Raw genomic sequence first — 23473 nt, forward strand, 5'->3', positions numbered from 1 at the left:
TTTGTTTCATCCACCAATTGGTTCTTGGAGGAGAAAACAGAAAATGTGTAATTGTTCACTGTCTTCATGAGATGGTTCCCGAAGTACAGGGAAGGCAACAATGCAGGGCTCAAATACCAGATTAGGCTCAAGGCCAATGCTTTTATCATAGTTCTCCCAGGCAAGACACAACCAAACAATACACTGCACAGCAAATGGAAGAAGTCAAATCCAGCCTTTAACAAGCTCTCCAATTTGATGCAGAGCAAAAACATAGGGAGTAAGGCAGTGATTAGATAAACCAATGCTGTCAACAAGTAAATCAACAGCGCAACCACCAACTGTTAAACAGATAATAATTATCAGTTCCCTCTAACACGCTGTGGTCAACCTCTTATATCAAACCCTTCAAGCCCAACACCATTGGGTGCCAAAAAGGACTACTGTGGTTTAACTTCACCCAGCTGCTGAGTCAATCCTCCACAGTGGGACAGGGGTCAGAATCAGAAGGGTAAAAGCAAAAAAATCTGTAGATTAAAATAGTTTAGTATGTAAAAAAAACCAAAACAAAACCAAGAAAAAGAAATTATGCAAAAATCCCTCAATTGCTCACCACCAGCTGACCAATGCCCAGCCAGTCCTTGAGCAACTGTTGCTCTGGCAAACTTTCTCCATAGTTTTTGTTGCTGAGCATGACATGATACAGCATGGGATATCCCTGTGGTCAGTTGGGGTCAGCTGTCCCAGCTGTGTCCCCTCCCAACTCCTTGTGCATCCCTAGCCTGCTCATTGGCGTGGCAATGTGAAAAGCAGAAAAGGCCTTGACTCTGTACAAGCGCTGCTCAGTAATAGCTAAAATATCCCTGTGTCACCAATACAGTTTGCAGCACAAGTCCAAAACACAGCCCCATCCCAGCTACTGTGAAGAAAATCAACTCTCTTCCAAAACTATCAGAGTCCAAGTCTTTACAAATAAATTAACTCATACTGGATACTTAATTTGCATGTTATGGAAGTAACAACAGAGAAGGGAAGCTGGTAGAGAAGGAATTATTCAGGAGGTAAAACCCCACAATTATAATATTAGTATATCTAAAACCAAAACAGTAGAGGGTGCGTGCATATAAATGCATCACGTTAGATTAAGTCTACAGAGATTTTGTTTATAGAGTTGAACATGTGTTAATCATTAATACAACCCTAAGTAAACCTACAGCAATATTTTGTTCACTGTTTTTCATAGGCCAACTTTCAGCAAGTAAGCAGAACAGTTATACATATATTTAGATGTATCTATACATACGCATAGATATGTATTCAATTCTGAATACATACTACATTTATAGGTTTGTTAGCAGACAAAACTCCATCAATTTGAGGTCTTAGTTCAAAAAGTGTTGCACAACTGTAGGAAATTGTCAGTTCTGCTCCCAGGGCAAAGTGGAAAAAGTTAGAAAAAGGGAGGTATTCAGAAGAAGCCTTCACGATGTACACGATTTCTATTAATACATGAATACAGAAATCTTCTTGAATGGCAAAACAACTTTACAGGATATATGCTCCTAATAATGAATTACCTTTTGAGGTAGGTGTTCCTACACCGATTTCCACAAATGAACAAAAGTGTGAAGCATATAGGGCAGAGAGGAAGAAAGCAGTCTGCCTCTTAACACAGCATTATGGTTTCACTGTCTAGAAGTGTTTATCTCTGATTTTTTCCTTTTTAAGGAAAAGAATTTTAAACAAACAAAAATTTTTTCAGGAACATAATTGGTAAAAGCAGTTACCCAGCATTTCCCTGCCTAACAGGATGAGCTGTTTTGGAAAAACCCTTGATGAGTAATGGCAACATACGTGATTCAGACTACACTACAGAAAATGACAGTAACCTTATGTCAGAAGGAATAGATGATTTCTACTGTTATGTGATGAAAAGTTTTGAAGACTTCCTAATATTAACTGTTTTGGTGAATAACGACCTGTAGTTACAGTAACATTCTACTTGTGTTAAATGTGATGGACTTAAAACTGATGTCTCAACTAATAACCTAAATTCCCTTTGTTGACAAAGAATATGAAGTAAACCCTAGAAGTGTCTGCATCTCATCTCACACTCAAGTTGCAAAAAGCCATTTTTTTGATCAAGCTTTCATATTTCCCAAATGTCAGGCATAAATCTAAAATTAAAAACCAGAGCACACAGTGAGAAAAGTAACTACCTTTTTCCTTTTAATATAGATGTAATACAGAATGTTTAATTACAGCAGAACAGTGCTTCCAGTTAAATAAAATTAAAAACCTTTATTTCCCCCAAATATAAAATTACTAAATTAATGTCTTAAAAGAATAAGAATATGGAAAAAGCTTTAAATAATACCACCATTTACCACAGTAACCATGATTACCAATTACATACTCCATTGCTTTGGCAAAAAGGTTTTTTTTCTTTTAATAACTGCATATAAACCTAACATAGCAAAGACTGTATACATCTTTATATTGCACTTATTTATATACAGGAATAAATGAACTGTAAAGTCTGCATATACTTGGAATGAGCATATTTTCAAAATAAACTGAAAGCAGAATGGTAAGAGCTGGTATGAATATTAAAAAAATGATTAGAAATGTAATACATTTATGTACAGACTGTATGGACTGTATTAACAAACAATATGTACATAACAATTTACTACTATTGATACTGTAGTATAATTCAGTGTTCATTAATACAGACCTTTGGTTGTATTTAGTTGTTTAGTAAGGTTTAAGCTCACATACCTCCAAAATGCAACAAGGTATAAAATAAAGCACAACAATTTGCCAAATGGTACAAAACTACTATTGTCAGTTCCATTAAACCCCAAAAACTAGTGTCTCTGTCAAGCCCCAAAATAGTTCTTGTACTAGGAATCTCTACGTGCCATACACAAAAAGAACACCTGAATGTTACATATCTGCAAAATTACATCCCACAACACTTTTTTGTAATGTGCATTTCATTTTAATAATACTTTCTAATGAACAACAGAAGCTAGCTTCAACTTTATAATTTTCCAACACGCACTTCTGCAATGACATTGTGAACACTTTTAAATTTTACCAGCAAGATTAAAAAATATATGTGCGTCTCTCTTATTCTAAAAGACTATTACCAGTAACTGCTATTTGCTAAGTGTGCTCAAACATTCGTATGAATTATGCAGCTTGCACGTGCCCAACATTTAGCTTCAAGATCATCCTGAGTTTGCACACAATGAAGCCAATCCACAAATTTCGAAAGAAACGAACATACTTTCCTTTACAAAACAATCATGCAACTGAAGAAGAACTGGGCATCCCATGAACTGTTGTGCTTGTTGGAGTTCCACTTATGGCGTTGAAAATGTGTAGTGAGTTAGGCATGACACTGGCCTTTTCTTCAACTGGAGTAATCTTAAAATAAAAAACACGTATTTACAAAATTGTTACAAAATGAGACAGCTGATCAATTTCATGATGCGCTGCTTATCAACTCAACCTCCCAGTACTTTCTCAATTGCACAGAGCTTCTTAAGGCTGGTTACTCTATTCAGCCATCCTCTCCTAGGCAGGGGCAGTAGTTATTTCTCCAATATCAGTTCTCCTAATTTAGATATTACATTGTCCTCTGTAGAGGATGCTTAGATAGTTCCTCTCATTCCTCCTTTTAACTTAAAAAAGGAGATTCACAGTGACAACAAGCTCACTTTCTGCTCTTTTTTGGTTTTCCTTTCTTAACCTTAGAGGTATGATTTGAGCATTTCTTTCTTACGAAAAGCTATTGAAGCACCAGAAAGACTTCATGCTTAACAGCTATAAACAAATTGATACTACGATAAGAAATATTGTAAAAAAAAAAAGGAATTATTAGACAAACTAAGAGAACAGAAGTAGAGAAAACTAATTACCATCCCATCTGATCATATTGGCAAGCAGCAAAGGAGAAAAAAAAGAAAAATCTGTTAAGATTCTTTTATATATATTTTAGAACAAAATATTTGCAGTTGTTAAAAACCCACTGTTGCAATACAGCTAATGGTTTATTCAGCGACATTAGAACAAACACAGTGCAAAGCTATTTTTCCCAGGACAGCAATAGGCAGGCACATAAAGGTGACATTTTTCAAGATTTCAGTGAAAGAACCTGATGTTTCTAAGCCTTCAGGGGAGTTTTTAAAATTAGCTACTTCAGGGGAGTCTAATTTAAAAAAAAAACAAATCACAAAACCCAAAAAACCCAAAACCATCAACAACATTGCATGTTTTAATTATTTACAACTAATGACATTTGTATAAAAAGAACACAGTGGTAGGCTAATAGTATATACTGCAGTCAGTGATGTACTTTCATATTGTGCTCAGCCTATCTTATATATATCAGTTGTTTTTCTAAAAGTAAACAAAGAGAAAAAGGGGCAATGTGATTTACTCCTGAAGTTTCAGGCATTACATGCATTTTCTTATCATCAATCTTTGGAAATTTACACACTTTAGCATTTTTTAAACATCCAAATCTAGCACTGAGTTCAAAGTATTTTTGCTTGTATACAAATTGTCATTATATTCTTTTACCTTTTCCTACGTCAGAGGAATGCTATTCTTGCCTTTATCATCAAATTATTTGACCAAAACACTTGCCTCCCTCTTCAAAAGGGATATTCTGTACAGCTGTCTAATTCTCCAAGTACTTTGTTCATCTTAATCAGCTTTCCAATCAGTTATCCTCCTTTCTAGAACCTTCCTGTGTTCTGCTTTTCAATAAATCACATTGAAATATAGTCAAACTGTCCCACTATTGTCAGCTAAGCAATCTCTTTTTCTGTTTTCTTCTACATGCATATGTGAAAGATACTGGTTTTTATTAAAAAAAAGAAAACCACACGAATTTTGGAAAAATGGTATCACTTCCTATAAACTTTGTTTCACAATATTTTCTATCATTGGTGGTTAAAATGAGTTAGTTTTGTCATAAGCTCTTCTCTATGATAGGATATCAAAATAGGAGAATGAAAATAAAGCCTATGTGCTTGCCATATTCATGTGCTTCACCATAATGGTATCACATCACAGAGCCACTCATAGCACAGTACCTGAGAAAACCATGTCAGGAAATAACAGAGAGCAAGAAAGCATGAGAAGTGAACTTTAGACAAGCAACACATTTCTGAACAGAAAAATATTGCTATAGAAGTTTTGGACACCATCTAAACAAGGGTAGAATAAAGGCAAATCTCTCTTAGATAATCCTGCAGATAGGCTGTTATTCCATCAAGTTGACTAGATTTTTGAGTAAGTATTTCTCAGATAATAATAGAGTAATTTAGAGATGTCAAAAAATAGTAAATGGATAAAATCACGCAATCCTGAAAAAAAAAGCTGGAATATTACAAGCGTGTTTAAATGTCAGATAGACTGAATGCCTCAGGTAGGTCTTAAGTTTGACTTTTCCTGTACAGTTTGATTTCTGAGTAAAGCCTACAGTTTTTTCATATAGACAAGAGAAACTGAGAGCTCCTACTTCTATCAAATGCATACTAGGATGCATTGGTTCTTAGACTAAGAAAAGTTTCTATTATAGTCATACATCTAAGGAAGTCTCATAGACTTGTGTTTAAAGGTAAAATATTATCAGAAAACACAGTTATTTCTTGTGGGGCAGAAATGTAGGTCTTGAGGGTTAAGAACTACTCTACAGCTCTGGGAAAAGGTTATACAAGTAATAGTGGATGAAAAGAAAGGAACTTTAAGTGATGAATATGATGAATAAAAGTGTCAAGAAGGCAGGGATCAAGCACGAAACTTCAGTCCTTCCTGTCCTCCTGGAAATAATATCTTTTTTGAAGTCAGGAGACATTTCAACTACAGAACCCAGATGCAAGGTCCTACGTTTCACTACACAAGAGTTCTGGTTTTCCTTCCCCCATATCTTTAGCTTGTCAGTAGTGGGCTTCCCTCAAGAAAATGTATTGAAATACCTCTTGAAAGATGTAACTCTGTTGCAAAAGTAATTGTTTATATCTCCAAAATCTAATGAAAAAGGGCTAAGCTTTCAGAACAAATCCCCCTACAGTTACCATGAAGTACAGACTAAAATTAGCTTTTTGAGTCACTGAATAGAGACCTCTGCAACCACACATAATAATTTAATTAAATTTGGTTTATCTTTACTGCAGTCTTCCTTGCCTACAAAAAACCAGGCTGGTGCCAAGAAAATTCTCAAACAGAAAAAAAATTAAGGTCCACAATTTCATGACATGCTTATTCTCCAACAGAAAGAAAAAAAAAAGAAACAATCCTTTTGTATAAAGCATTACATACATTTTTCCTATTGCTTTCACATTATAATTACATTCTGAATGACGGTATGTATAACTTAATTTCAGCACATACTTGTTCATGCATTATTTCAGAAAGCTCTTTTGCCATTTCTCTGTAGTTGGCCTTCATTTCTTCTTGATATTCCAACTGGTCTTCCTTTATAAGTCGTTCATTTACACCCAGAGCATGGCCACAGGCTTCAACAAATTGCCTGATTTAGAGAAAATAAAGAAGTTTTCAATCAGAAATCCAAAATATTGATTTAAAATGTCAGTTCAAAGTATATTTTAATGCAATCAGAACACTATAAAAGTTAAAAGTTTTTAAAAAATTCTTATGGTATGAGTTTAGAAAGAAAAGTAAACTTCTTCCCTTTCCCCCACCTCCAAAAAAAGGCAAACCTACCACACCATACCTAAAAACTTCCTTTAGTAGCTTTACTTTATTGTCTGGATATCTTTTGGTGTTTGTGTCATCTAAGAAAGCTCTTGCATATGCTAATGGACCAGCATTAACCTAAAAAGAACAAGAATTAAAAAATACTCAGTTATCTGACATTGTCTTAGCAATAACAGGTACTGCAGGTGTCTATCAGATTTATTTTCTTATGAGAACACACTGATTCCAAAAAAGCTGGGTTTCTAAACCAAGAAAACTGCTAGAGCTGAAACATAAGAGCAGAAGTGGTCTCTCCAGTAATCTGTAGTAACCTGTCCTGGCACAAAGAAACCACTTCAGTGATGTGGCAAAGTAACTGCAGATACTGTCCATCTGTCATCTTTGCTTATGAAATTAGGGCGTCAAAATGAGCTAAATCTAATACTGTTTGGTCTGCTTATCTATTAAAAACTGTTTTCCAAGTTGAAAATTCTGCAATAATTCATAGACATTTAATTGCACTCTTATGGCAGCTACATGAAAAGTGGATTCAGTGAGTTCTGACTCATCTCTATTATTCCTTTATATTAACAGTAAGAGCCCCTCCTTCTCACCCCAAACACTAGCCCGACAACTTGCTGATTCTGAAACCTTGGTTTGGCTTTTTTCTCTTTTCTGTTCAACATGAAAACTGCTCATTTCAGATGACTGTGCTTACAGTTCCTTTGTTTTAAATCAGTTAAAAATAGTAGAGCAGCACTTTTGCCACTTCATTTTGAAGATCCTTACCATATTGATTTGTACATGCTAAAACTATTGTTTTAAAAACATTGTTTTTTTAAAAACATTTAAAAATTATTGCACTTAAAACCATGTAGCCTATTTTGGGGAGTCTGATGATTTCTTTATATGTTCAGTTCTTGTTTGCCTTAGGCAAAAAGAAATGTTGCACAGTGAGATTTGCTGCCACTAACTTCCTCCTATATTTTGTTACTCTCTATCTCGATAGGGATCTTAAAAAATATGTTGGACCTACTGTGGGCAGACCTACAGCTAGGCCAAATATGTTCATTCATCCTCCTATTCATTCACTACTTTATTGTAGTTTCAGCTTTACACCAAAACCTGGTGGGGCTCAGACAGCAACAGATTCCAGAGATGAATCTTAATTCTTTCATGTAACTGTCTATGATCAGCGTTTATATGACACACTTTTAGTGTTTTTCCTATTCAGGAAATAACTGCAAACAATGAGAATATTTCTAATTCATGATGTTCTGGAACATACAGAATAGCAACTAATTACAAAACGCTACTTATATAATTTTCCAGGGACAGAAGCAAATGAAATAGCTGCATGGCAAAGGTCTTACCTGAACACTGACACTTCCCTGTAGCTTCAGCTGCAATTTGATCATATCTACTTCAGCTGAAGAGCAAAGCTGTCTGAGTTCTACAACTTTTTTACTCATTTCATCAATGGCTACTTCAATTGGGTTTAGATCAGTATGGTGCTGGTACATTACTGGAATGCGCTTTTTCACATATGGGAAACAATGTATAGCTATGGACGGAAAGAAGTTTACTATAGTTAGGAAAATGTTTTTGAATAAGGTGAGTTTTGAGACAATCTTCAATCTCATTTTGATGTAGCTAGTTGCCCAATTCAATAACTTATATATTATAATAATGTATATATATTATAACTTACATAATTAGAAATAGTAATGTACAGGGAAATAAAACACTGAAGATGTAAATATGCACACCTTTACATTCATTACAGCAAAGATCGATCATTGTCATTACTGCTACGAACAACCACAAAGAAATAAACCATTGGAACTTAATTCATATGAGAACTGTAAAAAGAATTGCTTATCATTCACATATTTCGAGGAGAATCAAAAATAGCAAAGCTGTATTTTCTATTTCCTCACAAGTACTGGCCATGGACAGCTAACGTTATAAAGTCACTTACTTGTTTTCACAACTCTATTAATACAGAAACTCACACTTAACAGGGACAAAACACAAAATAGTCTTTTTCTAAGAGCAAGGAAAGCTAGACTCTAGATTCACAATTCTTGAAACTTAAAGAAGAAAAGATAATAATTTTGAGGATTCTCTACTGAAGAAACCAATCCGAAAAACCTAGTTATGGCTAAAAATATGAAAAGGATTTTAGCTGATAGCTATAAAGGACTTCATTAAGTGAAATGGAAAAACCTATACAGAACAGAATTAGACCATTTGATGCATTTAATGCTTCCGTCAAAGCATTCCATTCAATCAGTACCTGTCAAAATAGTCCGTCGCTTACACTGTTCTTCTACTCCTCCTTGTCTTTTACCAGCTTGAGTAAAAGGCATCTCAAACATAAAGCGACGAATGTTATGAGTCCTTTCAAAATCTGTTTTTCTTTCTTGCAACTCTTTTTCTTCAAAGTATGGAATTACATGCGTAACTTGAATATATGCGTATTTTGAATCTAAATCTTTAGGATTTACCTTAAAAACGGGACAAAAAAAATCAAATAGCTGCATTGTGAATAAAGTGGATTTAATAGTAGTTACACAACTTTCAGAAATTAAATTTAGTCTCTTAACCTTTAAATTATTGAAAATACAGGAAATCTTCATGCCTTCACAGGGATTTCCTGCTTTCAGCTTTTAACTATTAGGAAGACAAGGCAACTAGATGCATTACAACACATTGCGGATTTTTTTTGTTGGTTTTGGTTTGTTTATTTTTTGGGTTTTTGTAAATCACTCATGATTATTAAACCTAGTCCTTGCAATAAGTTCTCCTCTCCTTTTAAAGTTCCAATATTGAAACGCCCACCAATACTGCACTCTCAGGCCAAGAGGCATGGAAAGTGTTGATCTTACTGGTAGAATAAAGAAACAAAAGAGCCAGGAAATTATAAGAAGAGAAAATAAAGTCTGAGGTGGAGGCAAAAATCACCATAAAGTCCAAGGTTGAAGTGTAAAAAGGGAAAAATTTCCAAAAAATGACTGTGCACAACTGGGCAAGAAATATAGCTGAAGTTAACACAGAATATGATCATAATCCAAATTTGTTCTAATATACAATTATTGTTTTGAGAGGTAACACTAGAGAAATTAAGCTTTTTGGTTGTTCTAAAAGGCAAGCTTAGTAGGAGATAATATTTCTGTCATGCCTTTCAAACAGCAGAGTTTTTAGACATGTATGCTTGTGTGTCAAATGACTAAGAGGCAGTGGATCCCACAGTACTTCAAGTGAATTACTGAAAGTAATTTATTAGAATTTTTTAGAGAGAATGAAGATCATACTTTGCCAGAATCCTGAATCATTTTGACATTTTCAGATCCAAATTTGTCGGAGTAGAGTTTTTGGAGTCTTTGGGAAATTTCTGAAAGAGGTGTGAGTTTAGGCTCTTTATAGATATATTCCTTTCCATCTTCATCCTCAAAGAAACCCTGTAAAAAATGAAGTAATCAAAATCTTGGGGAAAAAGATTGAGGGCAACGATTGAGATGGACATAATGTGTGTGGTTCAAAGGAAATATAAACATATAACATCAGTATTCAAGCAAATGTAAATAAAGAGAAATTAAAATCTAAGTAAAAAGTTTTCTTAAGAGAACAAAAAAACAACAGAAAAATGTAAGTCTCTACTACAACATGAGTGAAAGATAATGGAAACACAGAATTTAATTTTTTTAAAGTTTGTTGCAATCTTATGGTGTGCCAAGCCTTTGAGATAAGTCTCCTTCACTTTTATTTAAAAGTGAACTTGCAGCACTGTTTCACTCACCAAAACAGAAATCTTGCCCAACAGCACTGTTTGATTCACAAGTGAGCATTTTGGCAATAGTTTACATAAAAAAAATTTTCCTTATGTAGTCACAAAAAATTAATTCCAGAAAATAAAATTTAATTACGCAAATATCTTAATTTTATGTTGTACTATATTGGTATATATACTTCTTGATTTTATTACGTAAGGTTTTATACCTGTAACTAAATGCACAATAGAGTACATGGAAAGTGAAACAGGTCATTGGTTTAAAACAACAAGCCATGTCTGAGTTCATGTTTGAAACCAGAAAATAAATATTTTTGTCATAAACGAAACAGACAAAATAGAAAAGCACAACATATCATGTATAAACACAGGCTAGATTGACAAAAATACCCACACCAAACTAAGGTGAAATGCAGTAGGTTTTACTGCATTGCTTGCTTTGTAAGTGGTTACTGTAATTACCTCAACATCTGTTTCACTGTCTGTAAACTGGTATTGCTATAAAGTTATAAAAGACAACAGAATACATGTGAAGTTATACTGCTCAGAGTATTTTACAATTCTCCATGCTCAGCTGAACAACTAAGCAACTGGGCTATGCATGTAGAAAGTGTATTATTTGATACTGCGTGATACCATACAGATACAGAGGCATTCTAGACATATATTAGAGGACATGAAGCTGTCCAATACACAGGCAGAACTTTGGTTTGAAGCATGCAATATTGATGCATAGAAAAGAGTGATCTGCTCTCTAAATGGAACTTAATGTTATTTTTTGAATTGCAATGGCTATTAATGCATACCAATCTAAGAAGCAGCCTTGCAAACCACACTGTAGCACTACAGACATTAAATCAATACATTGCTAAGAACTGACATTATAGAAAACTTACCGCTGCCTTAAGGTAGTAAATAAAAGAAGAGAAAGGAAAAAAGGCAAAAAAATTTACTGAGGAAAATAATAAGAATTTTATCGGAATTGATAAATGTTTTAAAATAAATTATTGATGGCGTTCAATTATTTCCTACAGGACACATTTCTTGTGTTTTTCATGTCATGGTATCAATACAGGAGATGAAATAGTATACCTTGTAAAATAAATTCAGGTTTTTCTTACTGTACAGAGCAGACAAATGAAAGTAAGTTATACTCACTTGTCCAAAGAATGCTACCCTGAAATAAGTTCCCAGCAGTCTCTTGCCTGTATGCATAACTTCTGTAACTTTACTGTATGCTCGATGAAGAGTGTCATATAAATGAGCAAGTCTCTAAAAATAAAACCATAACAAGGTAAAAGAATAAAGCAGAACTTTGCTACCTTAAAACAACAATAAATGATGTCCTTGTAGTTAGTAACAACTAAAAACATTGTTTTATTGAATGGCAGTAATAGGTTTAGCACTTGTATCAGAATGACAATATGCAAGATTAATTTTTAATTATTTATATTTAAAGAAAAACATTTTTAATTATTAAAAAGAAAACAAAATTTTCAACACATTTAAACTTCAGTTACAATGTTAATACTCTTGTTCTGTGATGTCCAATGCATCATGCAGTTATGACTAGAAAATTCAGGATTTTTTTGCTTGCATAGATATTACTTATGATGAATTTAGTACCTCAAAATCTCTCCGTTTTTCATAAATGGGAATTATAAGTTTATATATATCAGCAATGAGTTCATAGCGTTCTGCCTTCCAGAGTCCATCAGCACACTGCTCCAACAATTCCATCAGCACATCCTGTATTTGGATACACATTTGAAAATGTAAACCAATTCAGTACTCAAGAGAACCACAGCAAATAATTACATCAAAGTTATTCCCAGCGAAAAGGGAGATCTTGCCTCACAATAATTATCTACTCATAGTGATTTAAATTATTTTGGCAATCAAAAATTGCAAAGGAAACAAAACAAGACAGAAGGGTTTGAGTGTACATACATAATCTTTATATTTACCACAAACAGCATTTTTCATTTAGATACTCTTTAGACCTTCTTATACCATTCCTACATCACAGTGGTGAAGCCAGAAGCTGGAAGTAACTCCTTTTATCCTTAGAAAGGATCTAATGCTACTCTATTCCATTGCCTCCCTTTGGCAGAGGACTAAGACAGCATAAAGACATCACTATGAAAAGTCAACTTCAATACCGAAAGCATAAATTAGACTGAAAAAATGCTACCCTTAAGCTGCAACAGAGCTTAAAACATCTCCTTTCCCCCAGTCATTATGGGGGGGCACAGTATCTCCATCCTCAGCAACCAAGTGGTGGGAACTGAAAGACCAGTGTCACTGCTGGACCACAAGGGATGTCCACACTGTTTTATGACATGAGTCTTAACTCAGACACCAGAGGGCACCCAAATGTAGCAAAACAGTAAAATTTTGTTTCCACATAAAGAGCAAAAGCTTCAAGTGGGAGAGTTCATAGGAGGGAGAAAAGAACAACATTTCTGAGCCACCTGTTTCAATGCTTATCCATTCTCATGGGAAGAGTTTTTTTCCATATATCCAAGCAGTTTCCCCTGTAACCTGTGAGAACAGCCTCTTGCTTTTTAATGGTGCACCTCTTGGAACAGTCTGATTCTTCTACTAACCACTTTAGGAGGTGGATTTTTTCCAGTTTGTTGATACCTCTCTTGACTTGTGGGGGTCAGTGCTAGACACAAGATTAGAGATGGCATTCCAAAAATACTGAGTAAAAGGGAAAAAACCCACTTCCCTCCGCTTCTTGACTCAATCCTCTCTCTAATACAAGGCAGCATGCCGTTGGCCTTTGTTTCCACAAAGCCACACTAATGATTCCCATTTAACTCCTTGTCCACTAGAACTTCCAGGTCTTTCTGCAGAGCTGCTGCTCAGCCCATATTGATTTTTTGCCTTTTTTTTTTTCTCTGCAGGTGCAAGGCTTTGCACTTGTCCTTGTACAACTTCGAGAGGATACTGCATTCCTGTGAGGCTCTTTCATTTACCCATCTGCAAGTTAAAATAAAGCCCCTCATGGAATGTCATAGGTAAACAACTGCTTAACAAAATAAATGCAGTAGCCTTGTTAAAAAAACAAACAAACAAACAAAAAACCACACAACCCCCAAAATTAAATTTTGGGTTTTTTCAACTGGCTAGTTTAGGAAATGAGTCAGGTCAACCCTGACCTGACAGAAAATTATTTTAAAATGATAAATAAATTGAGAATTCTAAAATTTAAAACTTTTTAAATGAGAAACTACCTGAAGTTTTAAGACAAATTTCACTTAATTAGGAAGATTTTATATAAACTGGAGAATATGAAAGATGTTTTGTCCCTTTTAGAAACAAGAAGGGATTCCCCTGATCCTTCAATACCAGTAATTACTCTTTTGGAGATTTAACTCTTAAGTAACTAGCAAACAGGAAATCTCGAGTTTTAAAAAAGAAATTCCATATGCCTGGTCATCACATACAGGAAGAATTCCCATCAGAGCATTATTTTGCTCAGTAGTAGTAAAAAACAGCTTGAAAGATATGTTTCCGCTTTCTGACTGCTGTAACCGATTGATCTGTCATATAATTTTTTTTGTTAGACAAATACAGTTCTGCTTACCTATGAACATACTGAGGAAACACTCCATAAATGAATATGTTCGTATTCCTTAAGCAACTAGACTACCTGTTTTGAAGTACTTCTGTAAAATACTAACAATCATAATTTATCCGTGATTTTTAGTCTACTAAACCCAAACAGTTCTTCTCGATTATTACTCTTTATTACTATTATTACTTCTTCCCTCTTATTACTCTTCCCACATTTCAGATAACTTTTAGAAGTTACCTGAAAAACAGTAAGTTTTTTCAATATTTAATCAGTTAGATTACTACATGGTTAAGTTTAGAAAGGGTTGCATGCAGGGAGAAATGAAATTTGGCTTGGTTTGATACTTCTGCAAGCTATACAGGCTTATAATTTCACTCTTGGCTTACTTCCGTTCCAAGGAAATACTGAGAGATGGAAATAAATTTGTGCAGGGTTCAATGACCCAGAAAAAGCAGTATATTGTTTTTGCAGGGACTGACTAAGGAGAAGAAACTTTAAAAAAGTACAAAAGAATTTAACTCTGACAAATGGTTTGGCAGAGAAACACTGACAAGAATTTCAAACAAAACTTTCCATCAGCAGCATTCATTAGAATTCCTACTCTTTGTTAACTTAGAGCAGCTTGCATTTTCCTTTGAGTAACATGCTAAATTCCATGCTGGATCAGGAGAATCAGTGATTTAAAAAACCAGGACATAAATTAAAAAAAAACAAACCATGAAACAATCTGCTATTGGTTATCGTTGGAAAGAAAAAAGCACTACATTTCCCATTTCAAGTAATCAAAACTCCTGCCTTCCCAGAAAAAGGCAAGTCAAAAATTTCTGTGGCTGTAGCACCATAATACCAGAACTTAGGGCTAAAACACTGGTACCCTAGGCCTAAATCCAGGCTTAAACCACTGGGTCTTTTACCTGTTCCTCCTAAATCTGTTAGTACAGCCACAATTTGCACAGTCAAATGTCGTGGGGTACCTGTCGTGAGGTCTTGGTCCGAGGGGAAAAGAAGGACACACAAGACACACGAGGATGGTGAGACAAAGAGATGTCTGCCTGCTCAGCGTGGCAGGCAGCCTTTTATTGAGCTAACTAACTTCACACACAACACAAACATATTCCTACAACAACATCCAGGAATCCAGCACCTGCACATTATCAAACCGTCTCAACCCTGTACTCCCTGCAACCCAAGGCCGTGTCCATGGAAACCATCTAACCAGCTCCACTGCTCCCATGGAACATGGCCTCACTTTTGCACTACCTCAAACTTTAATTGTGGAGCTTCCCCCCACAGTCAAATAATTTTCTCATACAGCTTTACCACACACTAACTAAAACACAAAAGAAAAATATTTTTTTACAATTATGCTTACACACCAGGGATTTTTCCAACACAGCTACTGCAAGTAGTGGGCCATCCCTCTCTTCCCCAAGTATACCAGCAAATACATAGTGTAGATGTAGCTCTTCATCAGCAAGATTATTCAAAATATTTTTATACAGGCTTCTTACTAGTAAAATTTACTAGCACAGATGGATCAGCAAGGACACAAGGCCAGAAAAAACACAAGTCTGGTGTCAGTAAAACCACTTCCATTGTTATGGCATATTTGCTTAGGAAAACTGTAAACAGCAAAAACCAGTGAATACATTTTCATGATTGCTGGTGCAGTAACACTCTAAATCAAAGTCAGTTTTAAAAAGCAACAGATCTTGCTAACTCTAATAAATAAGCCACAATAACCTTCATCCAGTCAAATAGCATAAAACCCCATTTTGTTTACTTTTTTTTCAGAAGTGGTATTGAGTTGATGTACTAGCGCTTTATTTAAAATACATGTATACATTCTCTGAAGCTGGCACACCTCACAGATATTTTTTATTTTAGTTTTATGATAAATGTAGTGGCTAAGAAAACAATTATTATACCCTTCATATTAGTCAGTCTCCAGATTGAAACATAAAATTTACAAAAATGCCCAGCACTTCCATGTGCATCAATTCTAACACTTTCATGCTTACTTACTTCATTGAAGTGAACATCTTGCATTCCAACATCCTCCATCATTGAAGCCTCTTCATCTATATTTGGTGTGATTACTCTGAAAGCAGTACAACCTTGCCTAAACATCCCTGGCATTAAAAGAGAAATATAGAAAAATTTACTTTTCTTCAGCAGGATAACATTAGGCCATTTTGTGATTCTTTATAAGGCAGAAGCCATGTTTAAATATACCTACCAACAAATAAACAAACAAAGAAATAAATAGATCAGTCTCCCACTGCATGATTAAAATACAAGACCTCACATCACTCTGTATGTATAAATAGGTTTTAAGAAACCAGTAATGTTAATATGTGGACTCTTACCTACTAAAATAAGCAATTTGAATCCTCCTACTTTTTCTTAAACTTCTGACTGATCTACTCCACCCTGAGTCTAAGGTACTCACAGTAACTTTTACAGTATTTAATTAAACTACTGCGAAGTCATGCTCAAACTGCGTACAGGAACGGGCCCTGGCATATCAGTTTTTCCAGTCTTAATGCTATGAATGGACTGACGTTAACTTTACAAAATGATCAAAGGATGGCAAACCAGATTATTCATATACAGACAAGCAGGAAAAAACCTAACAAAATAGCAATCTAACTTCCTTTAGTGAAGAAAAATAGTTAGCAAAAATGGAGTATAGAACGTTCCAACATTAAATCTATCTCTTTTACCCATTCTGTTTAGCTCTTCTTTCATTACATCAGATTGTTGAATTAAGAAACCAGGATTTTTGACCAAAAACTATTAATTAAAGCCTCAAGAACAATCACTAAATAGTATGGAAGCACAAGGATTTGCACATATTTATTTCACAGCTCCTTCCTACAAAGATTCATTCTGTTCAGGTAGGAGTCTGACCAGAAGTTTTATTGAATGATTGTGTCATATGCATGGGATTTTTTGGCTCCTGGAAAAACCACAGGTAGAAGTTTGACCCTTTATATTACCGAGTGGAAATAAGTCTTATAAGACAGTATAAAAAAATACCAGATCACCCAAAGGACTCACAAATTAATACAGACTATCACCAATTATCAGTTACCATCAGGCTTCCAACAGGACATAGTAACTTTGACAAGCAACTTCATTCCAGATTTGGTCTCAGAAGTTTCTGAAATCATTGGGGCAGAGGAGATAGCCTATACACTGAAGTATTTGGCAAGAAGCACAAAAGGAATGGAGAAAAGGTATCTTTTAGACTCGCGACTTTGCTTCATTTTCAAATGTCATGCAAAGGCAAAGCTAAAAAGCTGTGAAAGTGAATTTGCCTACAAAACCAAAACACTAGCTCAACATCATAATCAGTCTTAACAGATTCCTGAATTTTTCTCCTAAAGATGTATTTTTCTTAATAAAATCCATATAAGCTTTTATTTTCTCAAATCCCTGACTGAGAACCCTTCTGATCCTATGGATGAAGGACAATTTTCTACCCTATCTCAAGGGTCATCAGAACCTGCTTTTACAGAGAGCTGCTAGCACAGAGTACCAAGACAGGTGAAGCATTCTGAGCATTCTTATCACTGATTGAGCACCTGAAAATCTGTACAAATTTATTTTGACTTCTCTTGCAATGCCACGTTTCCCTATAGGCAGTGAGAGACTGCTTGTTGAACAAGAATATTCACTGCTAAGTTTGCTTTAGAGAGGATCTGAATTCAGCAATTAGCAGCTCTGGTGTAAAATTAAAATTTTTACATTCCTAAAAATTTTACTTCACCTTCATCTGTAATGCTGCCCCTTAGAAATGCAAGTATACTCTTAAATATGTGATTAAGCTACCTAGGTAGGTCAAAACTTTTTCCTTGGTGAAAAATGAAATACCTAAACTTTCTCAGATAAAACTATTGATTTTCCTGGACTATAATAAGAAAATACACACAATAAAATAAGGATTCAAAATCATACCTTTTCTTGTGAGATATTCTGCAACCAGTGCTGCTACATGGACATAGCACATTGCTGCCTAAAACAGAAATAGTAATCTTATAAAATACCATTAAAACACAACTATGAAAAACAACATCTATAAGAAGAACCCTAGAATAGGACAATTTCTTCAGTTTTTTGCTGGAGATGTCCTATGACTACCGTAAAAATTCTCCATCTCATTTATGCAAAACAACAACTGTGCAAGTGCACTCACTCTTTCTTTACCAGAACACTGAATAACATGGGCAGCAGTACACAATCTAAGAGTGATCATGGATCACAAATTACAATGTAGGAACACCGTGCTGTAATAAAATCAGACAAATCTTTCCTGGGATGTATTTTAAGTGTTAAGTGAAACAAAAAATTATTAATTATTCTAGTCAACATTTGGTGGTTCTTCCGCTAACCTATTTTGTCTGCCTTTTGGCTTCAGACCTAGAAAAATGTAGAAGAAACCGGTGACAGACCATTTGAAAGCAGCAAAAGCCAAGAAATCTGATCTATGAATGGAATTTGAATCTATCTATGAATTTGAATCTGATCTATGAATTGAAATTGGTTGGTGTAGTTTGGACAACAGAAGAAAAAGAAGGGGGACAGAGAAATCTTCAGATACTTGAGATGTTTTATGAAGTTGACATTGGCCACCTTTCTCCACAGAAAGGACCAAAAAAACCCAAAGATTCAAGATTCTTATTTTACTAAAGAGGCTTAGGCTTTCAGCAAAGTGTTATTCTAACTGTAATTATCAATTGAACTGTTTACATGTTTACTGAGGCTGCACAATCTCAGACGAGGCAAAGGAAAAAGGTAAGAATCTCCCAGAAATTCTAATACATACTTTGTATAGGGTTGAGCTTGGTGATTGTACTAGGGTGAATTTATGCTGATACTTTTGGTCTGTGTTTGGCCCTGCCACCTGTGAAAGCTTTGCTCTTTCCCTGCCAAGTTATGGGAAAACAAGCACTGATAAACGGGAAAGTTGTCCTTGAAGAGAGCTTCTTGTATAAACTGTTTTAATTGGTGTTCTGTGATTGGCTAATTGTCCTCCAAGGTCGCTTGAAGGAGAGATTGAGGAGGAGGAGGATGAGGTAGCGCCCCCAGACTCAATTAAGAAAGACCCCCAAAGTATACTGCGCGTGCATTAGGAGATTTCCGAAGTTCTCACGCATGCACAGAAGAGATGCACTTATATAACCAAGGAGGTGGGACTGAGGGCCTCTGGCTGGGCGGTGCTGGCCACACCTGGGAGGTTGTGGTCACTCAATTAATTGTATAAAAAGCAGATAGCCATTTCTTGGTCGGGAGCTAACTTCATATCAAGGACAACGTTGCCTTTTGGCAGGAACGCCTGCCAGTTTGTGAACTTACTGACTCTCCAAGGATGCAGCTTCTGCTATGGGTAATTATAGGCATGCTAGGTCGGTAAGATAACTTTATAGGCAACAGCTGGGTAACTGGGGAGGTCGTGCTGGGGGCTTATTTCTCTCCTTCTTCCTCCCTTTTGGGTTTGTTCGTTTTGTTGGCCACCTCTTGGTAATAAATACCAGTTTTGTTAAGCTTTTAACGGTGTCGTGGTTTACAAGCTTCAGTATGTTCGAACCCCTCCCTAATACAGTGATTTACAGATGACCTCATCTAATCGCATAGTCAAAGATTCTAAGATTTTAATATAATCAAAAAATCAAAAACAGACTTGAAAAGGACTAAAAGAGCTTGTCTTCTGAGAAAGCTGAAGTTGTTCCTTTCAAAAGACAAGCTAGTAACAGAGTACTGTATACACCTTCTGTGTTGTTACCATATAGAAGAAGAGAATTCTAGTGCTAAGACTTGAGTTAGGAAGATAGCAGCTTTTATTTCCTGGAGGTATTTACTTGCTTACATGATGCTAATTTTAACAGATATTTATGCATTCGGTGGTATCATACGAAGAGATTTACTTTCAGATAGAACAAACTTCTAGAAAGAGACAAAATTCACCTGTATCCTGATAAAATACTTACATAAAGACATATAAGAATTCCAAATCTCAATTCCCCTTTTTGCTAGAATTAAATATTTTAACAGCACAGTGGAATCAGATAGCTTTCTTTTTTCAAACAACAAAAGAAGTTATTTGTCAATTTTCAGAATATTAGGAGTTTTTCTAGTACGCAGTCTGTAACAGAATCAAGCTAATTCTATAAAGGCAACTGGAGGGGAACTCAGTGGCTTTAAGTGTTTTAGCAACTAATAACAAAGCTATTTTTAAGCAGAGGGCCTGTGTCTTCCATGGCTTGCATTGAGCATTCCATTCTTAGCAGCACATCAGCTACAGCAATTAAACACGTTCCTTGCATTAATAATCAGAAATTACTTACAGATATACTTGGATAGGACAAAAACTTATCAGCTATCGAAACTAATCTACTAACAATTAAAACGTATTAAAAATACTTATTACATTGCACCCTAACTACTGCATATTCTATTATATTCAGCTTCTAAAAAGATAAGCTTAAGCTTATTACAAATCTAAAACTAGTTTGATTTTTTTTTTAACTTACCTCTGAAAGATCTCCATTTTTAACGTGGATCCTTGCCATGCTGTCTAACCACGTCTTCCTTAGTTCAGGTGTACTAGCATAAGATTTTGCCAAGCTGTACTGGAGGTCTACAAGCATTTCCGGATCATTCTCATGCTCCTTCATCTGAGCTGTAGCCATCAGTACTGTACGAATCCGTTTTGTTAAATCCTTAACGTCAGAAGGGAATGTAGTGTGCTAAAACATGAAAAAGTTAGGTTAACTACTACCTTTCCTATTCTTTGCATAATAAAATGATAAAACGTAATTGCAAAGGATGCTGTGAAAGAGTCTTCAAGCATCCTTCTACAGTATGGAAACAAGAATAAAAACAGACCTTTATAATTCTGTCGTTATTGGCACAATTATTGATGATGGAAAGAGACTGCTGGAATCTAGTTCCTCCAATTCCAACAACATCAGCAATTAGCTGGCTTACTGAAATAATAACCTTGACAGAAACAAATATCTTGTTAGAGTATATTTCATGAAATACCCTTGAGATGTACCTATGAAGCAATTACAAAGGAAGTTTTGTTCTTTTTAATTGAAAAATTATTCTCTTAAATAAAGTAATGTTTGGGGTTTTTTTCCAATTACTTGAACAATAACATGGGCAATCAAAACCAGCCTTGTGTAATTCAATGCACAAGCATCCTTTGCTTTAAAGACTGACTGCCAGGTAAACTAGCAAGAGGTCATTAAATTGGCAAACTAGTGTTCCCAGCTTTGTCAGAACACACAGTTTTCCAATTATTTGTTTTTAGACTTTTACATGCTTGTTGCTGCATTCCTTTCCTTCTTCAGACACAACGGGGTATGCCATGTAACAATCAAAATAACATCTACAAAGGACATTTGCCACTGACAAATAAAAATTATTTCTTATGAAACACAGGGCCATTCAACTGTTTCTAAGTATTTCCTTGTACTGAACATACTTTTATTGCCATCTTCTTAATCTTAGTACCAGCCTTGCTTGAACCCCTAATAATTTCTTTTATCTGACAGGGCTTTATCTGACATGCTGGTATGCAACTGAGCATCTACAAATACAATATTTAAAACCACAGAAAAACAAAGAAAGTATACTAACTTGCAGATGTGTTCTAACAAAAGACTTCTTCCCTGTGTAGTCAAAATTATTCCTCATTAAAAAGTACAGTAACTGTGAAGCTTCAGTACGAATTGAACTCAGTTTGGAATTACAATACTTCAGAATTTCATAGCACAGTGCAGAACACATATCAGCTCTACCTTCATAAAATGTAGAAGGAAACTGAGGAAAAATAAGAAAAGAAAGAAGTTATTCACTAAAACTAGCTTCAGGTCTTGGTAAAATGTCAAGAAAAATACAAATATATTCATATCCTCAATCTGTGGAAAAAAACAAGAGTTCCAGTAGTTTATGACACAAAACAATTTTTATAGCAATTCAAAGGACAAGTATTCCACACTGTTGTTGATTATTGACAATTTTAATTTGGGATGTTAGTTCTTAAATTCTTACATAGTATATTGTTAACTAATGAACCGGACAAGTACTTGAAGATTAAATTTTTTAAACTTCTTACCTTATAAATAAGTGCCCTTAAAGCAATGAAGACATTTTTCAATGCTGTTTCAGACTGATTCTTTTGAAGGAAGCAGAGGTATACATCGAACACTTTCTTCATCAGTGGATTATGCCCATGATCAGTCAGTAGCTGATTCTTTAAAATGATAGAGAGAATTTAGAAGTTTTGTACAGTGATACGTTTATACTACTCTAAGAACATACACAGATCTTCAAAAAGCAAGACATTTAAAAAATATAATCTGCATAGTATTACCAAGATGTTTAATAATACAAACATATTTGAATTTTCATTAGATATTTCTAACACTTTGTTGATTTTGCTTATAAAGAAAGTGTTGTCTTCTGAATAGACTTACAGAACACAATTACTTTTATCAGTTGTTAATGTCAGAGACTGAATTTGTATCTCACTGGATTATTCAATTGATGGGTTGAATAAACCACGGGTGTGTGGGGGGGGGGAAGGGGCTAGGCCTAGGCCTGCAGCCAACATGGTGCAACCATGCAGTGCACATGGCAGGGAAAGCCATGTGGCCGGGCTGCCTATTAGGCCACCTGGTGGCCCACCCACACCGCGTCCCCTGGAGAATCTAAGTGGCTGTGGCACCTCTGACTTTGGCTGGGGGGACAGTGAGTGGCAGTGAGCCAAAGGTCCCGCATAGAGGGAGTGGCCACAAGAGCGAGAGTCTATAAATAGACATGCATGGGGTCTTCATCCCCCCTTGGCCTCTGCCCTCCTGACCTGTCAACATGTAACCTCCAGAGTGGTAAATATGCCTCTCTCCTCTCTTTCTCTCTTTATTTTTTCTTCAATTAATCTCTCTTCCTTTACTACTGTGGGCAACTTTACTCTTCCTTTACTACTGTGTGTCTGTATTTCATAGAATCATAGAATCAACCGGGTTGGGAAAGACCTCCGAGATCATCAAGTTCAACCCTTGATCCAACACCGCCGTGGTTACCAGACCATGGCACTAAGTGCCACATCCAGTCTCATCTTAAAAACCTCCAGGGATGGTGAATCCACCACCTCCCTGGGCAGCCCATTCCAATGGTTGATTACTCTCTCTGTAAAAAAATTTTTTCCTAATATGCAACCTAAATCTCCCCGGCACATCTTACGACCGTGCTCTCCTATCCTACTGCTGGTTGCCTGGGAGAAGAGACTGACGTCCACCTGGCTACAACCTCCTTTCAGGTAGTCGTAGAGAGTGATGAGGTCTACCCCTGCACCTCCTCTTCTCCAGGCTAATTCACTTAAGTTA

The 23473-nt window shown here is 35.5% G+C and overlaps 1 protein-coding gene across 1 annotated transcript in view; it reads right to left on the reverse strand.

The window, feature by feature from the left end:
• Positions 1 to 2185: 2185 nt before the first annotated feature.
• DOCK9 (dedicator of cytokinesis 9) overlaps positions 2186 to 23473 on the reverse strand; it is a 102951-nt gene continuing 81663 nt past the window's right edge. The window contains exons 36-51 of the mRNA XM_027675185.1: positions 22204 to 22361; positions 21726 to 21908; positions 20967 to 21080; positions 20612 to 20827; positions 18039 to 18096; positions 16101 to 16207; positions 12116 to 12238; positions 11648 to 11761; positions 11386 to 11391; positions 10952 to 10987; positions 10014 to 10160; positions 8996 to 9206; positions 8070 to 8260; positions 6734 to 6834; positions 6391 to 6529; positions 2186 to 3414 (exon numbers count right to left, since the gene is read on the reverse strand). Of these exons, the coding sequence (XP_027530986.1) occupies positions 3292 to 3414; positions 6391 to 6529; positions 6734 to 6834; positions 8070 to 8260; positions 8996 to 9206; positions 10014 to 10160; positions 10952 to 10987; positions 11386 to 11391; positions 11648 to 11761; positions 12116 to 12238; positions 16101 to 16207; positions 18039 to 18096; positions 20612 to 20827; positions 20967 to 21080; positions 21726 to 21908; positions 22204 to 22361 (2027 nt within the window). The 3' untranslated portion in view covers positions 2186 to 3291. The remainder of the gene's footprint in view (positions 3415 to 6390; positions 6530 to 6733; positions 6835 to 8069; positions 8261 to 8995; positions 9207 to 10013; positions 10161 to 10951; positions 10988 to 11385; positions 11392 to 11647; positions 11762 to 12115; positions 12239 to 16100; positions 16208 to 18038; positions 18097 to 20611; positions 20828 to 20966; positions 21081 to 21725; positions 21909 to 22203; positions 22362 to 23473) is intronic.

This window comes from Neopelma chrysocephalum, unplaced genomic scaffold (assembly GCF_003984885.1).
Source record: "Neopelma chrysocephalum unplaced genomic scaffold, ASM398488v2 Primary Assembly neopelma1_25, whole genome shotgun sequence".
NCBI classification, from domain to species: Eukaryota; Metazoa; Chordata; class Aves; order Passeriformes; family Pipridae; genus Neopelma; species Neopelma chrysocephalum.